This window comes from Rhipicephalus sanguineus, chromosome 3, assembly GCF_013339695.2.
Source record: "Rhipicephalus sanguineus isolate Rsan-2018 chromosome 3, BIME_Rsan_1.4, whole genome shotgun sequence".
Classification (NCBI taxonomy): Eukaryota; Metazoa; Arthropoda; class Arachnida; order Ixodida; family Ixodidae; genus Rhipicephalus; species Rhipicephalus sanguineus.
This window is the reverse complement of record NC_051178.1, coordinates 48,756,284-48,772,375: the sequence shown is the minus strand read 5'-3', so window position 1 is coordinate 48,772,375 and position 16,092 is coordinate 48,756,284. Positions and strand designations below refer to the sequence as shown.

The 16,092-nt window shown below is 42.0% G+C and overlaps 1 protein-coding gene across 1 annotated transcript in view; it reads left to right on the top strand.

Annotated features, from left to right (window-relative positions):
* LOC119385456 (uncharacterized) overlaps window positions 1-15,163 on the top strand; it is a 529,083-nt gene extending 513,920 nt beyond the window's left edge. The window contains exons 41-50 of the mRNA XM_049413202.1: window positions 1,530-1,640; window positions 2,172-2,387; window positions 2,938-3,021; window positions 3,383-3,494; window positions 6,263-6,364; window positions 6,920-7,057; window positions 7,828-7,968; window positions 9,372-9,593; window positions 14,790-14,957; window positions 15,029-15,163. Of these exons, the coding sequence (XP_049269159.1) occupies window positions 1,530-1,640; window positions 2,172-2,387; window positions 2,938-3,021; window positions 3,383-3,494; window positions 6,263-6,364; window positions 6,920-7,057; window positions 7,828-7,968; window positions 9,372-9,593; window positions 14,790-14,957; window positions 15,029-15,163 (1,429 nt within the window). The remainder of the gene's footprint in view (window positions 1-1,529; window positions 1,641-2,171; window positions 2,388-2,937; window positions 3,022-3,382; window positions 3,495-6,262; window positions 6,365-6,919; window positions 7,058-7,827; window positions 7,969-9,371; window positions 9,594-14,789; window positions 14,958-15,028) is intronic.
* The last annotated feature ends 929 nt before the right edge of the window (window positions 15,164-16,092 follow it).

The window sequence follows — 16,092 nt, the reverse complement described above, 5'->3', positions numbered from 1 at the left end:
CATTGTCGGTGAGCGAGAAACCCTAATAGACACTAAGAATAAAAATTGCCTTTAGAGCCGGAATTGAACCCAGGCATTCTGTGTGGCAGTCGAGTGTTCTACCACATAGCCACTCCCCTACTCGGAAGAATACGCCGACGACCTCTACTTATACATAATATGCACATCATCGCCACGTAGCATGCATTTCATTTTGATCTAACTGACTTGTGTACACTAACGTGAATGTTGACATCACATCGGATCATAAGCTACCCTTTAGGCGCCGGTGTAGCCGATGTGCCAGGTACGCCCACAATATGTACACAGTTACTCAGAATACACCAAGATGTCGATTCGCATCAACGCTTGGCTCAAAGCAAGAAAAAAATAAAATAAAAAAGTAATACAAATGCAGCTTAGGCTACTTGCTAACTGCTTCAGACGACATCGACTCCTACAATGCGTGGGATCTGCCAGATTTTTCACTACATGTCATATGTCTAGAATGCAAGCTTGGCAGAATCAAGCACTATTCAAGCTGCAGACACCCATGCTTGATCCAGCAGAGTGTAACATAGATATCTACTCAGTAATTGAAGGTACACATATGCATCAAGAATATATAAATTGTAGTGACTTGTTCCAGATCTAGCTATAACAATCAGCCTCAAGCTGAGTCAAGTAAGCTTTTAACCAACTATGGTTATCTGGTATAGTCGTAAGCAGTGTGGCTGGTGGAGGGGCTGGTGACAAGCCAGCACAGGAGGACAGCTGTCAATATGTTCACTTGCACTGGTACACCATACCAGCCATCACGCACAAGTTTTGGCGCACGGGTTAGACTGATGGCCATCCTAGTGCAGAATGGATCCACATGTAATCCCCTCCTTGTCTCTGCTGGTGGGAACTGACCGTGTGCATGCAGTACTCGGGCTAGCAGCACAAAGCAAAGTACTGTTGGCCCTCCTACCAACGTTACTGAGTCACTGTTGGTACATAGCCACTGGATGCTTCATTGTTTCTGCAGCCAAATGCACCCTGGTGATCCTCTATGTCCCTCCACACTATGAACTGCACATGCACGATTCTGAGAATGCCAATTTTTAAAATGTGTCCCAAGCGTCCACATATGTGCTATCCCAATAAAATACTAACGCGTAAAATTAAGCGTGACATGACCCATCTTTCAATGTGAGCGAAATCCAAAACAGTGATAATCCATTAAAAGCAGATGCTGCTGAAACATCAAAACAATATACTGACGTCCTTGTGGCTGCCATGCCATACCACCATGAGAAAATTATGAGTGCGGAAATTATGCAAAATATTTTCTATGACAAATTGTACCACTGTGCATGAGAATTTATGTCATTCAGAGAAATGCCATATGGCAGACTGTAAAGCACTTTTTTATTTTGTGACACGTAAGCTAATTATTTCGAGTGTCTTATATATTTGTTCCCTAAATGCTGCATTATCACACATACGGTCGCAACTAGTATATTTCATTAAGGATGTGCATTCATGGTTGTTGTTTTGTTCTACAGATATTTTATCTCCTCTGCATTGTTGATCATGGTACTTCTGGCAAACGCCGAAAGTGAGAGTGTGGAAGCCTTGTACCATCAGCGCCAGAGCACTGGGCAGCTCATTCACAGGTAAATTCATGAGTATACACTATTGACAATCTACTGAGTGGTAATGACTCTTGGTACCGATGAGAGATGGCAACCACAGCATATCTGGTGCGATTGGTGGTGTCGCTAGGTTTACTGCAGATGGGGATTGGCAATATGCTGCTTGCTTGGAGATTTCTGTGTGCGTCTTGCTGTATAATTGTAAGAAGATTTAACTTGATACATATGAGTCATCTTTTAAAATTGAAAAGCCTTTTTTGGCTTTTCAATTTTCAGGCGATATCCTGGGAAGCCCCCGGAAATCTGTCTCATAGACATGTTTCTTTGTTGTAAACTTCACTGATTTTTACCTGTGTATTTTATACCACCAGGTATTGGCGTAACCAGAGGTGCGGTCGGGGGGGTTCGAATCCCCCGCCCCCCCTTGCAAGTTTTACATTTTCACATATTCACAGTGATGTCCATTAACCCTATTGTTTTTTCAACGGCCCTACTTTGGCCAGTGTCTCAACAGATACATCTACTCATGATTTTCAATCCCACTTGATGCAGCATGAATGGACTCGACTGCAAACCACATGGCCTGCGAGAAAGACCACTTCTGACAATGCTGTGCGATAATGACTCCCATCGTCTGCTTCTCGCCACCGGATCAGTTCTTCTGCAGCCTTCTCAGGTTTGCACTGATGGCAAAGACATGAGGTTTACCCGGAACTATTCGTTGTGCCCCCATCTCGTACAAGCAGCTCACCCTGCTGTGCACAAAAGGTAACGTGCTGCATATGGAGCTCTGCATTACATGAGAACCGGCCAGAGAGGGTTTATTTTGTTTATTTATGCAGAATTTTACATTGCTGAGTTGGGCATTACTGCAGATGCGTAAAAAAATTTAAAAAAACAGAAGGTGAGGTCGTCACTTGCACATATAAAGTGCAACGCTCATCTCACATCTTGCAAGTATGAGAAATACACCCTTTTTAGAATGCTTTTCAAGTAATGCATGTATAGAAGGAATCATTCTTGGCTTTATAAGTGCAGCTCTTTGTAACACACAAGAAAAAACAAAGCAGTTCACCTGAACATCAAGAGTTGAAGTGATTGCCTGAACAATGACAGCATCATCTAGTAGGTGTTTCAACGACTTCCTGAAAAATACAGGTCCTTCAATACACAGCCTTCTGATTGCCAATCCTGTTGTTCAGACAGCACTCATATTTAGCAAAGACGCTCAGTGTTTTGCAAAAGTAAGCTTGTTTTTGATGTTGTTGCCTGAATGAACAAAATACTTCCCAGTTATCATTTTTCTTTCTCTTTTCAGTTGCCACGAACATTCAGACGGCATGGCCATGCGTGATCCTACACTTGAGTTTCAGCTCTACAATCATGCCCTCAATATACTCAGGTAGGCCCACAGTAATGAATTTTAAATTGAAGAGTGAAACAAATTAGACGAATTGGCAGTATTTTGTTATGCTAGCTGGAATGATGTTAATGTGGAAACTTGTCACTATGAGATGACGCCAGGCAAAGATCAGTGCTAAAGCTTTCAAAATAATTGTGCTTGAGCACTTACAAAAGTGTGTGTAATAGTAAATGGAATGGTAGAAATTTGTCAGTTTCAAAATTATCATGTTTTCTTGGTAGCACAAATGCTACCAGGATTTTGCAGCTTAGCTTTGGCTTCTCAATGTACGGCGGAATGAACAACAGCCATATTCGAGACATCACCACTAACTACATATATCTGCTGTCTCCGTTTTCAGCTCTGTGGCTGTAGCTCCGACGTGTGCCTGCAATCGGACCAACTTCTACGTATGTGTTTCTGTGCACCTCCTCTCTTGCTCGGACACAATGCTGACAGCAGGATTCTTAGAGGTGCAACTTTTACTTGAATACGTCCTCCTTCTGAAATGTAGCATAAATAGCACAGCTTAACACTAGAATTCATGACGTGATACACAGGACTAAGAGAAAATGGTGGCAGGTTCGGGGCTCATGTTATTAACAGCAAACATAGCACATGCAAGAAGGAAAGAAAGTGATGATCTTGGGTTCTTTCGCTAGAATGAACGACAGCGTTGGGACGCACTGCTCTGATCTCTTCAGGTGTATTGCCCTGGAATCCTGGTTCATTATAAAACAAAGTGTTCGGATTTACAACGCATTTTCTTGTAAACTGCAGTCAGAGAAATTTCTGTTCGTGTTGCGTTTTGAAATGCACCATTTAGAAAAGGGGCTGTGCTGGCTTTCTCACAATGCACGGTTGCCCAAAATATGGCGGTTTGCAGATTCAACAAAAGTAATTCATTTCACTTTGGCATACCATTTCTGATGCAACCTTGCTTGTCGTAATTAAGGTGCGAGAGCAAGGACTATCGAAAGGCTGTCAAGCAATCACCATTTCAACAATTAATTCGGCTGACTGCCTTTCGGCTGTTGTGAATTGTAGAGAAGTCATCTAAAAAACCTTTGAACGAGTGGTGTTGCTGGAGCCAGCGTTTTCTCTAGTGGACTCGTCTTTGTCAACTTTTTGTCCACTTGTTGAAATGTTGGCTCCAGCAACACCCGTTGTTCAAGGATTTTGCACCTCTTCAAGCTTCCATCTTCCATTATGCGACTAACGGAGCAAAAAAGGACAGGGGACAAGGAAGAAACACAGATGAGCGCGTCTGTGTTTCTTCATTGTCCCCTGTTCTTTTTTGCGCTGTTAGTCACATAATGGATCACCAACTTGCCCAAAGATTTGCTCCCTTAAGTTTCCATCTTCCCCTGTGCTTTTGCCTTGTAGGGAAGTCAGCTCGGAACGTTTCTCAATATCTTGTTACCAGGGCAAGAAAAAAACATACACAGTACTGTCACAGAATGTACTAAGGATCAGTTCTCAAGATGTTATCGAGAATGAACCAGTCGGGTGTTAGAATTGCATACATTAAATTATAATATGTACTTATGGTGGTGCCTGACGTTATATATAGGCTTGTGCGAATATTCGAGCACTTCGAATATTCGAACGAATAATACGGTATTCGAATTCGCTTCGATTCGAATGTAAATTATTGAAAATTTCGAAGTATTCGAAATGAACGAATAGGTGTATATTAGTCCGCTTATAACCCCCTGTAAAGGTGGTTTCGCTGCAGTGTAGGGGTGCTGTACCGTGAATACACCTTTCCAGGAAAAATCCGCATTGTTTGCTTGTAATCTCCTGTAAAGGTGGTTTCACTGCAGTAGAGGGGTGCTATACCGTGAATACACCTTTCCAGGGAAAATCCGCACTGGCGCGAAGTCTCTCTTGAAGGTTAAATGAACATATTAGCCTCACATCGATCCATCATTTTCTAAGTTCAAAAACTTGCTATACCGGCTTGTATGCTCCAAGTATAGTAAATTTTAAAAGGTAACATATTTTACGGGTTATCATTTGCATTCTACCAAAAGTCAAATCCTGCTACTATTCAAAGTTGCTTCCACTTACTTTGAACCAAAAAAGAATGACATTTGCATTTGCCTTGTTACAATATAAAAAAAACGTTGCGCAGGTTGGTTGGGTCATGACAGATATGCTCATTTTTCTTTATAATATGTGATATATACTATTCGAATTCGATTCGAAATTATTCGACCAGAATCACTATTTGCTTCGAATTCGCTTCGAACCTAAAATTTACTATTCGCACAAACCTAGTTATATAAGCTCAATGGTGCAGAGGTAAACCTGCAGTGTTGTGCAACAACAAATGAATAAGGCTGAGAATTCGCTTTCCTCATCGTAATTATGTGACAGAGTGGCACTGATGTTGATGAAATTGATGAAAGTCGTGCTCATAGTAAGGCTTTATTCATTAGTTCATTCAAACACATAACACAAAAGCCCTAAAATTGATTTCCCAGTTTATTTCTTGGTAAATTTATTTTTGCAGTAACAATTATAGGGGTAATCCTGAAGAAAAAATTCTCGTAACCATATGGTTTTCTGTAAAGTTCGAGTGTGATAAGATCCTCGTGGGTGCAAGAATGATAAGTGAATGAGGGTGACTTAATGTGGTGGACCATCTTCCCCGCATCTTTCTCAAATGGGGATGGTGTCTTTCCCTGGAGGGCACTGTCCTCCCCGGTACGGGACTAGTTGAACATGCATTATGGAAGGGTGTGGTGACAGTTGTAGAGGCTGAGTGCATAGGCCTGTGTGCTCTAACTTGGCAGTAATCTGCAGCAGCTGCAAAGGCTAAGGGAGCCGAGATGACTGATTGGTTTGGTGCATGCTGCTTTCCCACTCACCTAGTCTTGGAGGTCAAACGGAGAATGCGCTGAAGTGAAGAGCAGCTCCGTGTGTTTTCCCACCTATGTCTGGACCATTTGTTGTTTGTCTTACCAGCATTGTGACAGCATGTTCACAGTAATCGGCTGACATCTGGTTATATTTGCCTTGCCTATGCATGCATGACAAAATTTGCTAGATTTCTTTTCTCTTAACCAAATTTTTACTCTAATAAATGTGAAAACTGTACTTCTTGTAGTTGTGCAATACATTGATATTGCTATTGATACTATAACTTATCGATATACTCGTAATACTCTCTTCCTTATTTGTTTTTTTTATCAAGGTGTGAAAATTCTGTAATAATATTTTCATTCTGCTCTAGGTTTGCCTCGCTGCAATCCTCTGCTGCAAGTTGAGATTTTTGTGTTGGAGGAACCTGAAGCTGAAATGGCCACTGCTTTTTCGGTTTTGGAATGTACATGAGGTAGGTAAAAACAAAAAAGTTCTTTTCCAGTTTCTTTATGTATTGCTCTGCTGATATAGCTTAGAGAAAAAAGAAAGACTAGAGAGGCTATCTTGAGGACAGCTGTAGTAACCATCTCGTAGATTGTACCACCATGTTAGGATAAATTTAATGTTCAGGAATATTTAAAACAGTAATTACATGATGATGTCAATTTCCAGCAAGATTAAGAAGCAAATAATGGATAAGTACATCATAATAACAAGCACAATTTTGCCGCCAAAATAATCTCAATTGCAACAGTCTGGAGCGTAATATTTCACTTTTAAAAGGAAGCTTTCATGGGGCGTTAACGTTGAGTGAAAAGCTCTGCCATTACTATTTACAACATCAAAGAAATTGGTACACTATGCGCATAGTATTTTGTACATAGAGGCTTTGTGCGCACGCACCATTGCAGAATGTGAAAGCGAATAGATTAAATTTACTCTGGCATCTTATTGCATCTTTTGAGTTATCTTAATGGAACATTGTTTTCTGATGAGCTTTCATCATTGTCCATTGATTCATTTTCAGATATCCGTTTTTGTGTGCGGTGCATGCTACTGCGTTTGCCAATTCTTCCGGGCAAGTCATCGATGTTATGTCTCCTCTCACCTGGACAGCGATGAAGACTTGTCTGCAGCGACTAAAGTGCTCTCCGCGACTGACAGTGTGAGCCAATTGTAGTTGCCATATGTCGGCTTCCTCATCAACCAACAGAGAGATACACATTCACCGTGAAAGTGTTTCTAGTATCACGATGTGGGTGTAGAAATGTGGCTGAATGTCCCCTGGGGCTCTCCAACAGACCAACATATAAGTAATAAGATATACAGTAATAAGCATTGGCTGAGAAAATCACGAGGAGAACAGGACTTCTTATTCATTGAACTTGTGTCCACGAAGCAAAACATGCAACACTTATAATGACGACATTAGCAGCGATCACTAAATGAAATCACATTGTTTGGATTTGGCTCTCTATATATGGCTGTCATCATGCATTCCAAAACAATTAGTAATGCCCCCATCAATTTAAAATGTGGTACTGCAGCATTCACGAAATGGGCCGATATTGGTGTAACAGTGCATGAATTTACTGATGTAGACAAAGAACCAGGACGGATGCCTTTTTGTGAGTAATATAATAAACCAAGGGACACTCTCATTATCGAGCTTTCATTGTGTTTTGCTTGTCATTGTCGTTCAAGGACGTCACTAGCAATCTACCATTCTAGTTCTAATAGCAACAAAATTTTGATGCAAGGTTTGCAGAAAATATATCTATAGTACTAGCGCGCATCAGCTTATGCATATACTATGTGCCAGAATACTAACGAGGTGTTCGGTGTAGAAATTAATGACTGTCCATATTTGCTTCAGGCTCACACAGTGTCTTTTCAGTTCACACTCATTTTCTTTTTGCACGCAACATTTTCCAGGTTTGCCGTATTCTACTGGCATATTTACTGTTCTTGGCAATTCTTGGAGTCCTTCGAGGTGTCTACGTAAGCAGGCATAAGCACGCGTTTCCTGTCCTGCTGCAGCTCAGGACCTACCGGAAACAACTAGCATATCTTGTTGTAAGCAACATTTCCCAAGTTTTACTACTCATTTGTGCACTCAACTCCAAAGCAATCACTCATGTCTTCAGTCCTTTCTTTTATCTGATGACTTGCATCTCTGTTTGATCCAACTGACATTTCATTACAGGCTCGAGATGTGCCACCCCAATTTGTTTTCGAAGTATTTCCAGGTGTGACTTGAAAAGCATGCACTTCAATAGTCATTCACAGTAAGGAAGAAAGCACTGATTGGGCAAAAGGAAATAAATTTCAGACCTTTCTGAAATTTCGAAAGCTTGCCCTTAGGCATAGTGTGAAGGTGTGTGTGTGTCAACAAACAAATATAATATTCTTGCAGAAAGTCCTGCAGGAAACAGTAAAATGGTCGATTGATTTAACGAACAGAGAAATTGAAGTGGGAACCTGTTAAATGACGGCCACATCCTACGTGTCTTATGTTTAGTAAGCATTCTGATTCCAATGAAACGTTACCTTTCACATAGTTGTGCCATGAACGGGTGTCACGCAATTACAGGGAAGTAAAGGGGTTACCTGAAAACAACTTGTTACTACCTACCTCGCATAATTTCTCTTTAACAGAAATTAAGAATCATGAATGAGCACATGTGATGCCGGTACAAATACATAAAAATAGTGTTTTACAGTAACTTGCAGAAAGAAAGAGAGAGAGATGAAGAGGAGAGGCAAGGAGGTCAAGCAGACGCTACCTTGCACTAGGGTGATAAAATAGGGGTTCAAAAGAAGACAGTAATAAAAAAATTACTAGATAAAGGAGGGAATAAAAACATAAACACATGAGGGTATTTGAATTACAGTGAATCAGAAATTAAGCCCAATAGAGCTTGCATGGCCTTCTGAACATTAGGTCCTGTAGATAGCCTAGGTTTCTTTCTTCAGACAGAGTCTGGTTGGTACGGCTTGCTGAGAGCATTGCACTGCAGAATATGAAAGAAGCCTTAGTGGTTGGTACTGAACTAATTTAGATCATCCAGGTTTCCTAAATATGCACACAAACACCAACATGTTAGTATTGTTGCGGTTTTGCCCAATGGATAATACTGGTGCTCATAATTGAACTCATGACCTCTTGTTTAACTCTTTAGCCGCTGAGTCCCAAATGGCATGTCACGAAACGTGCTGGAACTCTTTCTTAACTGGCCATTTGGAGATTAAAACATGAATGGTATAACTTTGCAATTTCATTTGTGTTCTATTCTCCATTCTAATCTGCACTTTCATACAGATTGGGGAATGGCGACCTGTATTGCACACATGTTTTGTGCAAGTACTCCTAACGGGAGTGCTCAGTAAAATATTTTCATGCAATAGTACACTTGCAGTTTGCAATGAGTTGCTGCATTTGACAGTGCCATGCATTTATTGATTTTTTTTCTGTTTAGCTCTGCTGGTTATTCTTTGTTGCGTCATCATCATGGCTGCTGCAACCAAAGCAAGGACGTGAACGGGGTCTACTTCGTGCCACTCTGGCTGCATCACGGCGCCTCCTGGGAATGCCCACTCTGGTTTTGGAAAATGCTGGCGAGTCTGTTGGAAGCAGCGACCTTGTGAGCTTGATTGGGATGCTCACAGCACTATTCAGTGGACTCCTACTATCAGCTATGGTAAGCAGTTCCCACTCTTTGTCGATATTCTTCTAGGGTTGCCACCTGTCCGGTTTTAGACCAGTGAGGCCGATTTTTCAGATGGCGGGCCGTTTGCTAGTCTGTACCGGTTTTTGTCATAATATCGCGATTATTTTTTGGGTGTTTTATAAATGTCAGTTCAACAACTACGACGGTAAATATTTATCGTCAATCATCAAAACTCTTACGCTATTAGTCAACCACTTTCTGGGATCCTTTCAAGTCTACCGATCATTGGAATAGAGCATACTATTGCGCATGTATGGTACCTGAATATCCAACATTTTTGTGGCATATGCACATTTTAACGTTCCTTTGTGTCTATAATGCCACTGGCCTGTTGGATTCATACGCAAAGAAGAGCTTTTTATGGACGAAGCATTGTGGTGCAGCACATTTCAGAGCTATAAGCGAAGCATCATTCCCAATCACGGGTACTTTTATGTCAGCAATTAGGCTAGTTGGTTAGCTGATTGAGCTGCTTTTGTTTGTGCATTGGGTTTATTTGGCTCAATGAAAGCAATGTTACATTAAATGGCACTGCATGCCGAAAGAATTGACATAGCGTCTATTGTTCAATATTATTTTAGTCTCCTGTTAACACCCCCCCCCCCCATCGAGGGGCCGTTTTTTTTTTTTTTTGGTAAAAGGTGGCAACCCTATACTCTTCACGTGAGATGATTCTACTGCAAGACCATAGATGTAGCCAGGGGCAGGAGTAGAGTTCAAACCCCCACTAAATTTTACGTCTTATGCTCCCATTCGCTCTTGATGTCTGCCCCCACTTCCAGAAGCTTTCGGCATCTGACATATAGTATTGCACTAGTTATGAAATTGGCCCTTCTTTGACGAAGTCATGATGTCATGCAATTACATGATCACAGGACGGCATTTGATGACGTCATTATGACGCCAAAAAATTTGGCGAACTGTGACGTCATGATGAGATCGTATGATTGATGACGCCACAACAAGCTATTCCCTCTCCACGTGCCGCTCGATCGCCAAAGGTCGCGTGGGTTTTGTACCACTTCATTCTCAAACCGTGTTTCATGCAACGACACACTTAGGTTTTTTGCTTTAAAGTTTGTTACGTTTCTTTTTAAGAATTTGGCTGTCTATACAGCTTCGGGGCATTTATCTATGTACATGTGATCAGCAAAGTGTGTTTCTCAGCAACTAGGCTTGGGTAAATGTTCAATGTTTTCGAATATTCTATGAATAATACAATATTCATATTTACTTTGCCTCAAATGTTAGCATTCGTAGTTCCCCTATTCGAAACGAACGAATGTATGCATTTTTCCCCATATAACCTGCCTGAAAATGTGGTTTCACGGCAGTTTCTGTTATACTGTGGCGAAACCACCGTTGTAGGCGGAATTCGCGCTTCCGTGAAGTCACACTTCAAGCGAAAGTGTCCATGCTACTCGCATGCCATTTTAACTTTTGTTATGTTTTAGACTGGATTATGAGCTCAATTAAACTATGGTAAATTTTAAAATCTACCATACCTTACCGATTACAACTGGTACAGACAAAAACAGACTAAAAAATGTACATACAATTGGTGGGAGTAACTGCACATAATGAAGGGAACGAAGTACACCGATCAAATAAAAGCTTAAAAGAAAATTACGTTTCGGCTTCCATATGGAGGCCATTGTTCACAATGAGGCCAAACAACTATTAATGTCTCCTATTGGGCGCGAGGACATACCGTGGCGCCGCCATGCGGAGGCATCCTTGTGACGTGCAAGATTGGATTGCTCTGCCAGCCTTCTCCCGCTCAGCCCGCAGCCGCTTTCGCGTCTGCTTTTTTATTATTATTGTTGTACTTCACTTTGACGAAGACAGCAAAATACTGCTGCGGCTTCATCACTGACTGTCCAACATGCTAAATAGCTGCTCAAAAAGAAATGTTACGTTCCCCATAATGCCTTAGACAGCGCCCTGACTGCCGGCGTCGTCTGCTATGGCCACCGATATGGAAACCAGAGGGCCGAGCACGCTGCTTTTGTAAAAGGTAACGAATCATTTTGCATCGAATGGGCTTTAGCGCGTGCTTGCGAAAAAGCTGAAACATACTTTTGCCGCAAGATATGCGTGAACGTCTTGCTTTTATGTGAATATTCGTGGTCGGTGTCCATTTTAACACCACAGGCTTGAAATAACAATAAAATAAGACAGGTGACAGCGGCATCATGCTCGTGAAAAGCAGGGTAGCGGTAAAAGTAAAAGCTCACGCCTGGCCCTTTCGCGTACGTAGGGCACTGGGGCACGGAGCAGAAGAGTACCATGCCACCGATAACTTTAATGCACTTTTCTGTACTGTGTAAGTACTATCTAGGGGTCCACACACGAGAAGTGAGAACAAAACAACGCTATTCAAAAGTGAAAACGCCACGAAATCCCGGTTAAAAACAACGCATTCAACCGTCCGCTTCCCTTTGCCAGACCGGGGCGAGGTCACGTGATCCAACCCTGCACGTCACAGCGATTGCAGCATCCGCGTCTCCAGTGGTGGGCCTCGCGCCCAATATAGGTTTCAGCACGAGACGCAAGCACCGCGCGTAGGACGAGGGAAGGTTTCAATCATTGCGATTCAGTGTCTGATTCAGTGATTGTGTCTCGAGCGATTCGAGATACAGGCGTGACTTCCCGTTTCTTTCCTTCCCGATGACACTCGTGTTTGTCCAGTCAATGGTGTGATCAGTCATAGCTGCATGCTCGGCCAGTGTATTAGACGCCACTTTCTTCTTTTCGACATCGTTCTGATGCTGGCGCATGCACTGTTTGAAGTTGCCAGTTTCCCCAATATAAACACTATCGCAATCCGCACAAGGGATTTTGTATACAACACCAGGAAAGGCTTCCTTCAGTAGCTTGTCTTTCCCACTTACAAGTGCTTGCCTTAACTTGCGTACAGGCACGTGGGCGACTTCTACATCGTAGCGACGCAATACACGTAGCTACGACGTTCCCTTCCGACATACTTTGCTCCATTCATCATGTTTCTTCCCGACCAGACAGGTTTCCGTCGAACTCTCGATTTCAGCTGCACATAGTTAAATTTTAGATGCCAGCAGTGTCTGACTCGAGTTTTCAGACACATCCATGTGCGATAGTGTTAAAAATGGCAGCCATACACAGTGCCTATAACTTTAAGCTTCTTGTTATCTGTACTGCCACTAAAATATCCTTGCGTCGATAACGCACTAAAATGGAGCTTTTGTGGCAAACCTGCAGCAATGCATAGTAGGTCTAACAGCCAATATATGTATGGATGGCAGATTGTTGTGAGATATTCACCATTCATAAATGATTGGGCCCAAGGTCATGTGTGTTGATCTGAACTGAAGACTGCAAAATTGGTGAGCAAGCTCAACAAATTCATCTGCTCATTCACTAAATAGCGTAGCTTTTGCTTGCATGCAGATAGAAGGCATAGCAGCAGAGCATAAATTTGTTGCATCAGGCACATGGTGTTGTATTTCACAGCATTGTGATGATTAATGTGGGAGAGTCTACTTGCACCTCAATAGCTCAGAGTCATGTGACGTGAGGAGAAACGTAACATATGGCGTACATACCAATGCCACACAACTTGAATGAAAGACAAGGCAATACCCGGCTTTGCATAAATACTATTGCTACTTTGCCAGTGCCACTGGTTGGTTCATGTCACCGGGGGGCAGTAACCTATGCCACACCTCTTCGTAGTTCTCACTATACTGCCAGCACCCACTACAGACAGGGTCAACAGTGAGGTGCCGCTGTACCAATGACATTGCATGTAACATTCTGCTCAGGTCACGTGACCCCGAGCTGTTGAGGTGCAAATATACTTACTCAATTGGTGTTCGACAGCTAGGTGAATGTGAAACACTCCTGTGATGACAAGGCGCAACCACCCTAAAATTGAAAGTATAGACTAGTTTATATGCTGCTACTGTTGTAAGAAATTTTGATTTTGGACTTTTACATAAGTGTATCTGAATAACAGAACTTTGAAAAGGAAGCGACCTGGGAGATTAAGCTTTTTTTTTTGAGGGGGCCACACAAAAAATATTAAGTTTTGTTAAAGTTGTCAACCTCTGGCACTTGTCTAAAGATTTATTTGGAAATACTGTTATTCCAATTACTTCATCTGAAATTATTTGAGACCTAATTATAATTCCTTCTTGCGTTGCCTGAAACAAAGAAATTTATATTCACACAAGCCTATTAGCAACCACTCCACCATAAGTGTGTTGCATTACAAGAAAATTACAAGAAAGAAGAAGTAAAATGTAATGCGTTTCAAAAGTGAAGTTTCGAGTTATGTCGAACAAGTTTCACAGCGTAAGCTGAGCTCACAATTACGGACGATTTTGGCGGCGTAGTTGTCCACTGGTGTCCGCCACAGCTATCGCTCTCAATGAGAAAAAAATGGAGTTCAATTTAAATTTGAACCCAGGCATTCTGCGTGGCAGTTTATTAATCTACCACAGAGTCACACCAGTGCTCAAAACTTCTTTGAAAGACCCTATACAGGTGTCATGTTGGGCAAGGAATTGCGTCAGCAGATGAAATATTGTGTGGCAGAAGAGTAAAATAACACCAGGCATCGCACAATATTGTAAATTGCGTAACGAGTGGGTGCTGTAAAGCTTCCCACCCATTGCAAAGGGCTTAGCCATAATTCTTCATCATGATCACCAGCTACAGCATCATCAAAGTGTGCAGGTATATAGGTGCGCATATTGGCTAACAGAAGCGTAGCGAGTAGTACCTCGTTTCGCAAAACGCTGAATTATGGCGTAATGGGTAATTCCCTACTTTGCAAAATGATGATGATCATGCTGTTGTGGATACCTTGACTGTGGTTCCAGTGGTCGCATTGCAGATTGCAAAGAGACAGCTTGATGTGAGCAGTGATGCTTTATGTTCTGGCGTCTGCTGTATGAGTGAATTCAATCGACACTTCAATGACAGTTATGACCACATCTGTAGCTGAGTAGTTCACTGCTCATATTCTCCATAGACATCCTTCTGTGAAGAACCCTTCGGGCCAACTTTCTTTTTCTATGAGTTGCATTTACAGTAAGTTTGTTTACGGTGTACTCACTGTATCAATGAGTACATGTTTATATTGAATATGCCACACTAGTTTGCTTCTCTGATTTTTACCAGGTGGCACGCTTCCTTCTGCAACGAAACCTTCGTCACGACCAGACATGTCCAGTGACGTCATTCCGTGAATACTTCCACTTCCTCGGGACCAAAGCTCGCATTCTGCGAGGTCATGCTTCCAGCAGAAGCTCCTCGACAAAGAAATCCAATCCAAGCCCGCCAGACACGGTGAGCCATCTGGTGCTTTCTCTGTATATATGGCAACATGCCTAAACGCATCACATTGCTTCGTTTTGCAGTTGAGACTGTTGTTGGAGTTGGAGCAACTGGTCGCGGAAATGGAAGAAAGAGCAGACCGCCTGTTTGTCGTGCCAAAAGAAGAAAAGATGGAACGCTGGCTGTCCCAGCATCTGAGGGCGCCATGCGTCCCTTAATTCCGAAACTGCTGTTGTGAGTTGCCTGTGGCCTTGACATCTTTATGTGTTTATTCAAACATATCTCATAGTGGTCATTGGGTAAAGGAGGCTTTGCAATTTTGTTTTCACTATATGACGAATTTAATATTATAATGCTCATATAAACCATATGGCAACTAAAACAATTTCATCGTCAATTGCGATACTCCGTAATGTGATCTTTGAGCTCTGCTGTTTAGGATTTGATATTGTGAAATATGGGAAAAAGCGCATGAAACAAACATGTACATATGTCTTGGCGACTGTGATGTCATCCTGTCGGCGGCAGAACTTAAGGAGGCCCTGCAACACTTTTTGAATATGGTCAGAAGACGCTGCCGATCGGTAGTTGAGGGTCCTGTGATCACGTGAGTTAAATATTAAGCACAACATGCAGCACAAATATTACAATTGCTTCTCAAAGTCAGCTAGAAATCTCTCACTCTTCTTTAAAAAAGAAATCTGCCATGAACTGGCCCAGCTAAGACATAGGCAGAAGGATACAGCCCTTGGCTGAATTGAGCATTTGTGTGCTGCATAGTTGCCGTGGCTGTGACTGGTGCTGTCATATAACTGTGCACCGTGCTCTGTACTGTTAGATTATACCCCTGTCAATCAGGCAAGTTTACAGAGAATGCTCTTCGGGACCCTGAGTGACACTTTAGGCTACGTGGTGCTAAGCAGGAAAACAGAGTGCATTCATTGCAAAAAAGAAAGAGGGCCACCGTCTAACAGTGCATTTTTGAACCAAGAAAAAAACTGTCGCTAGAAAGTGATAGTTTCACACATTGTACTACAAATAAAAAGAAAGTTAATGTTTTTCTTTCTCAAATAAAAATGCAAATGCTTTTTATTGCAAGTCAATAGCGGCAAATATGTATGCCTAGGAGTTGCAGAACAAAATGGCG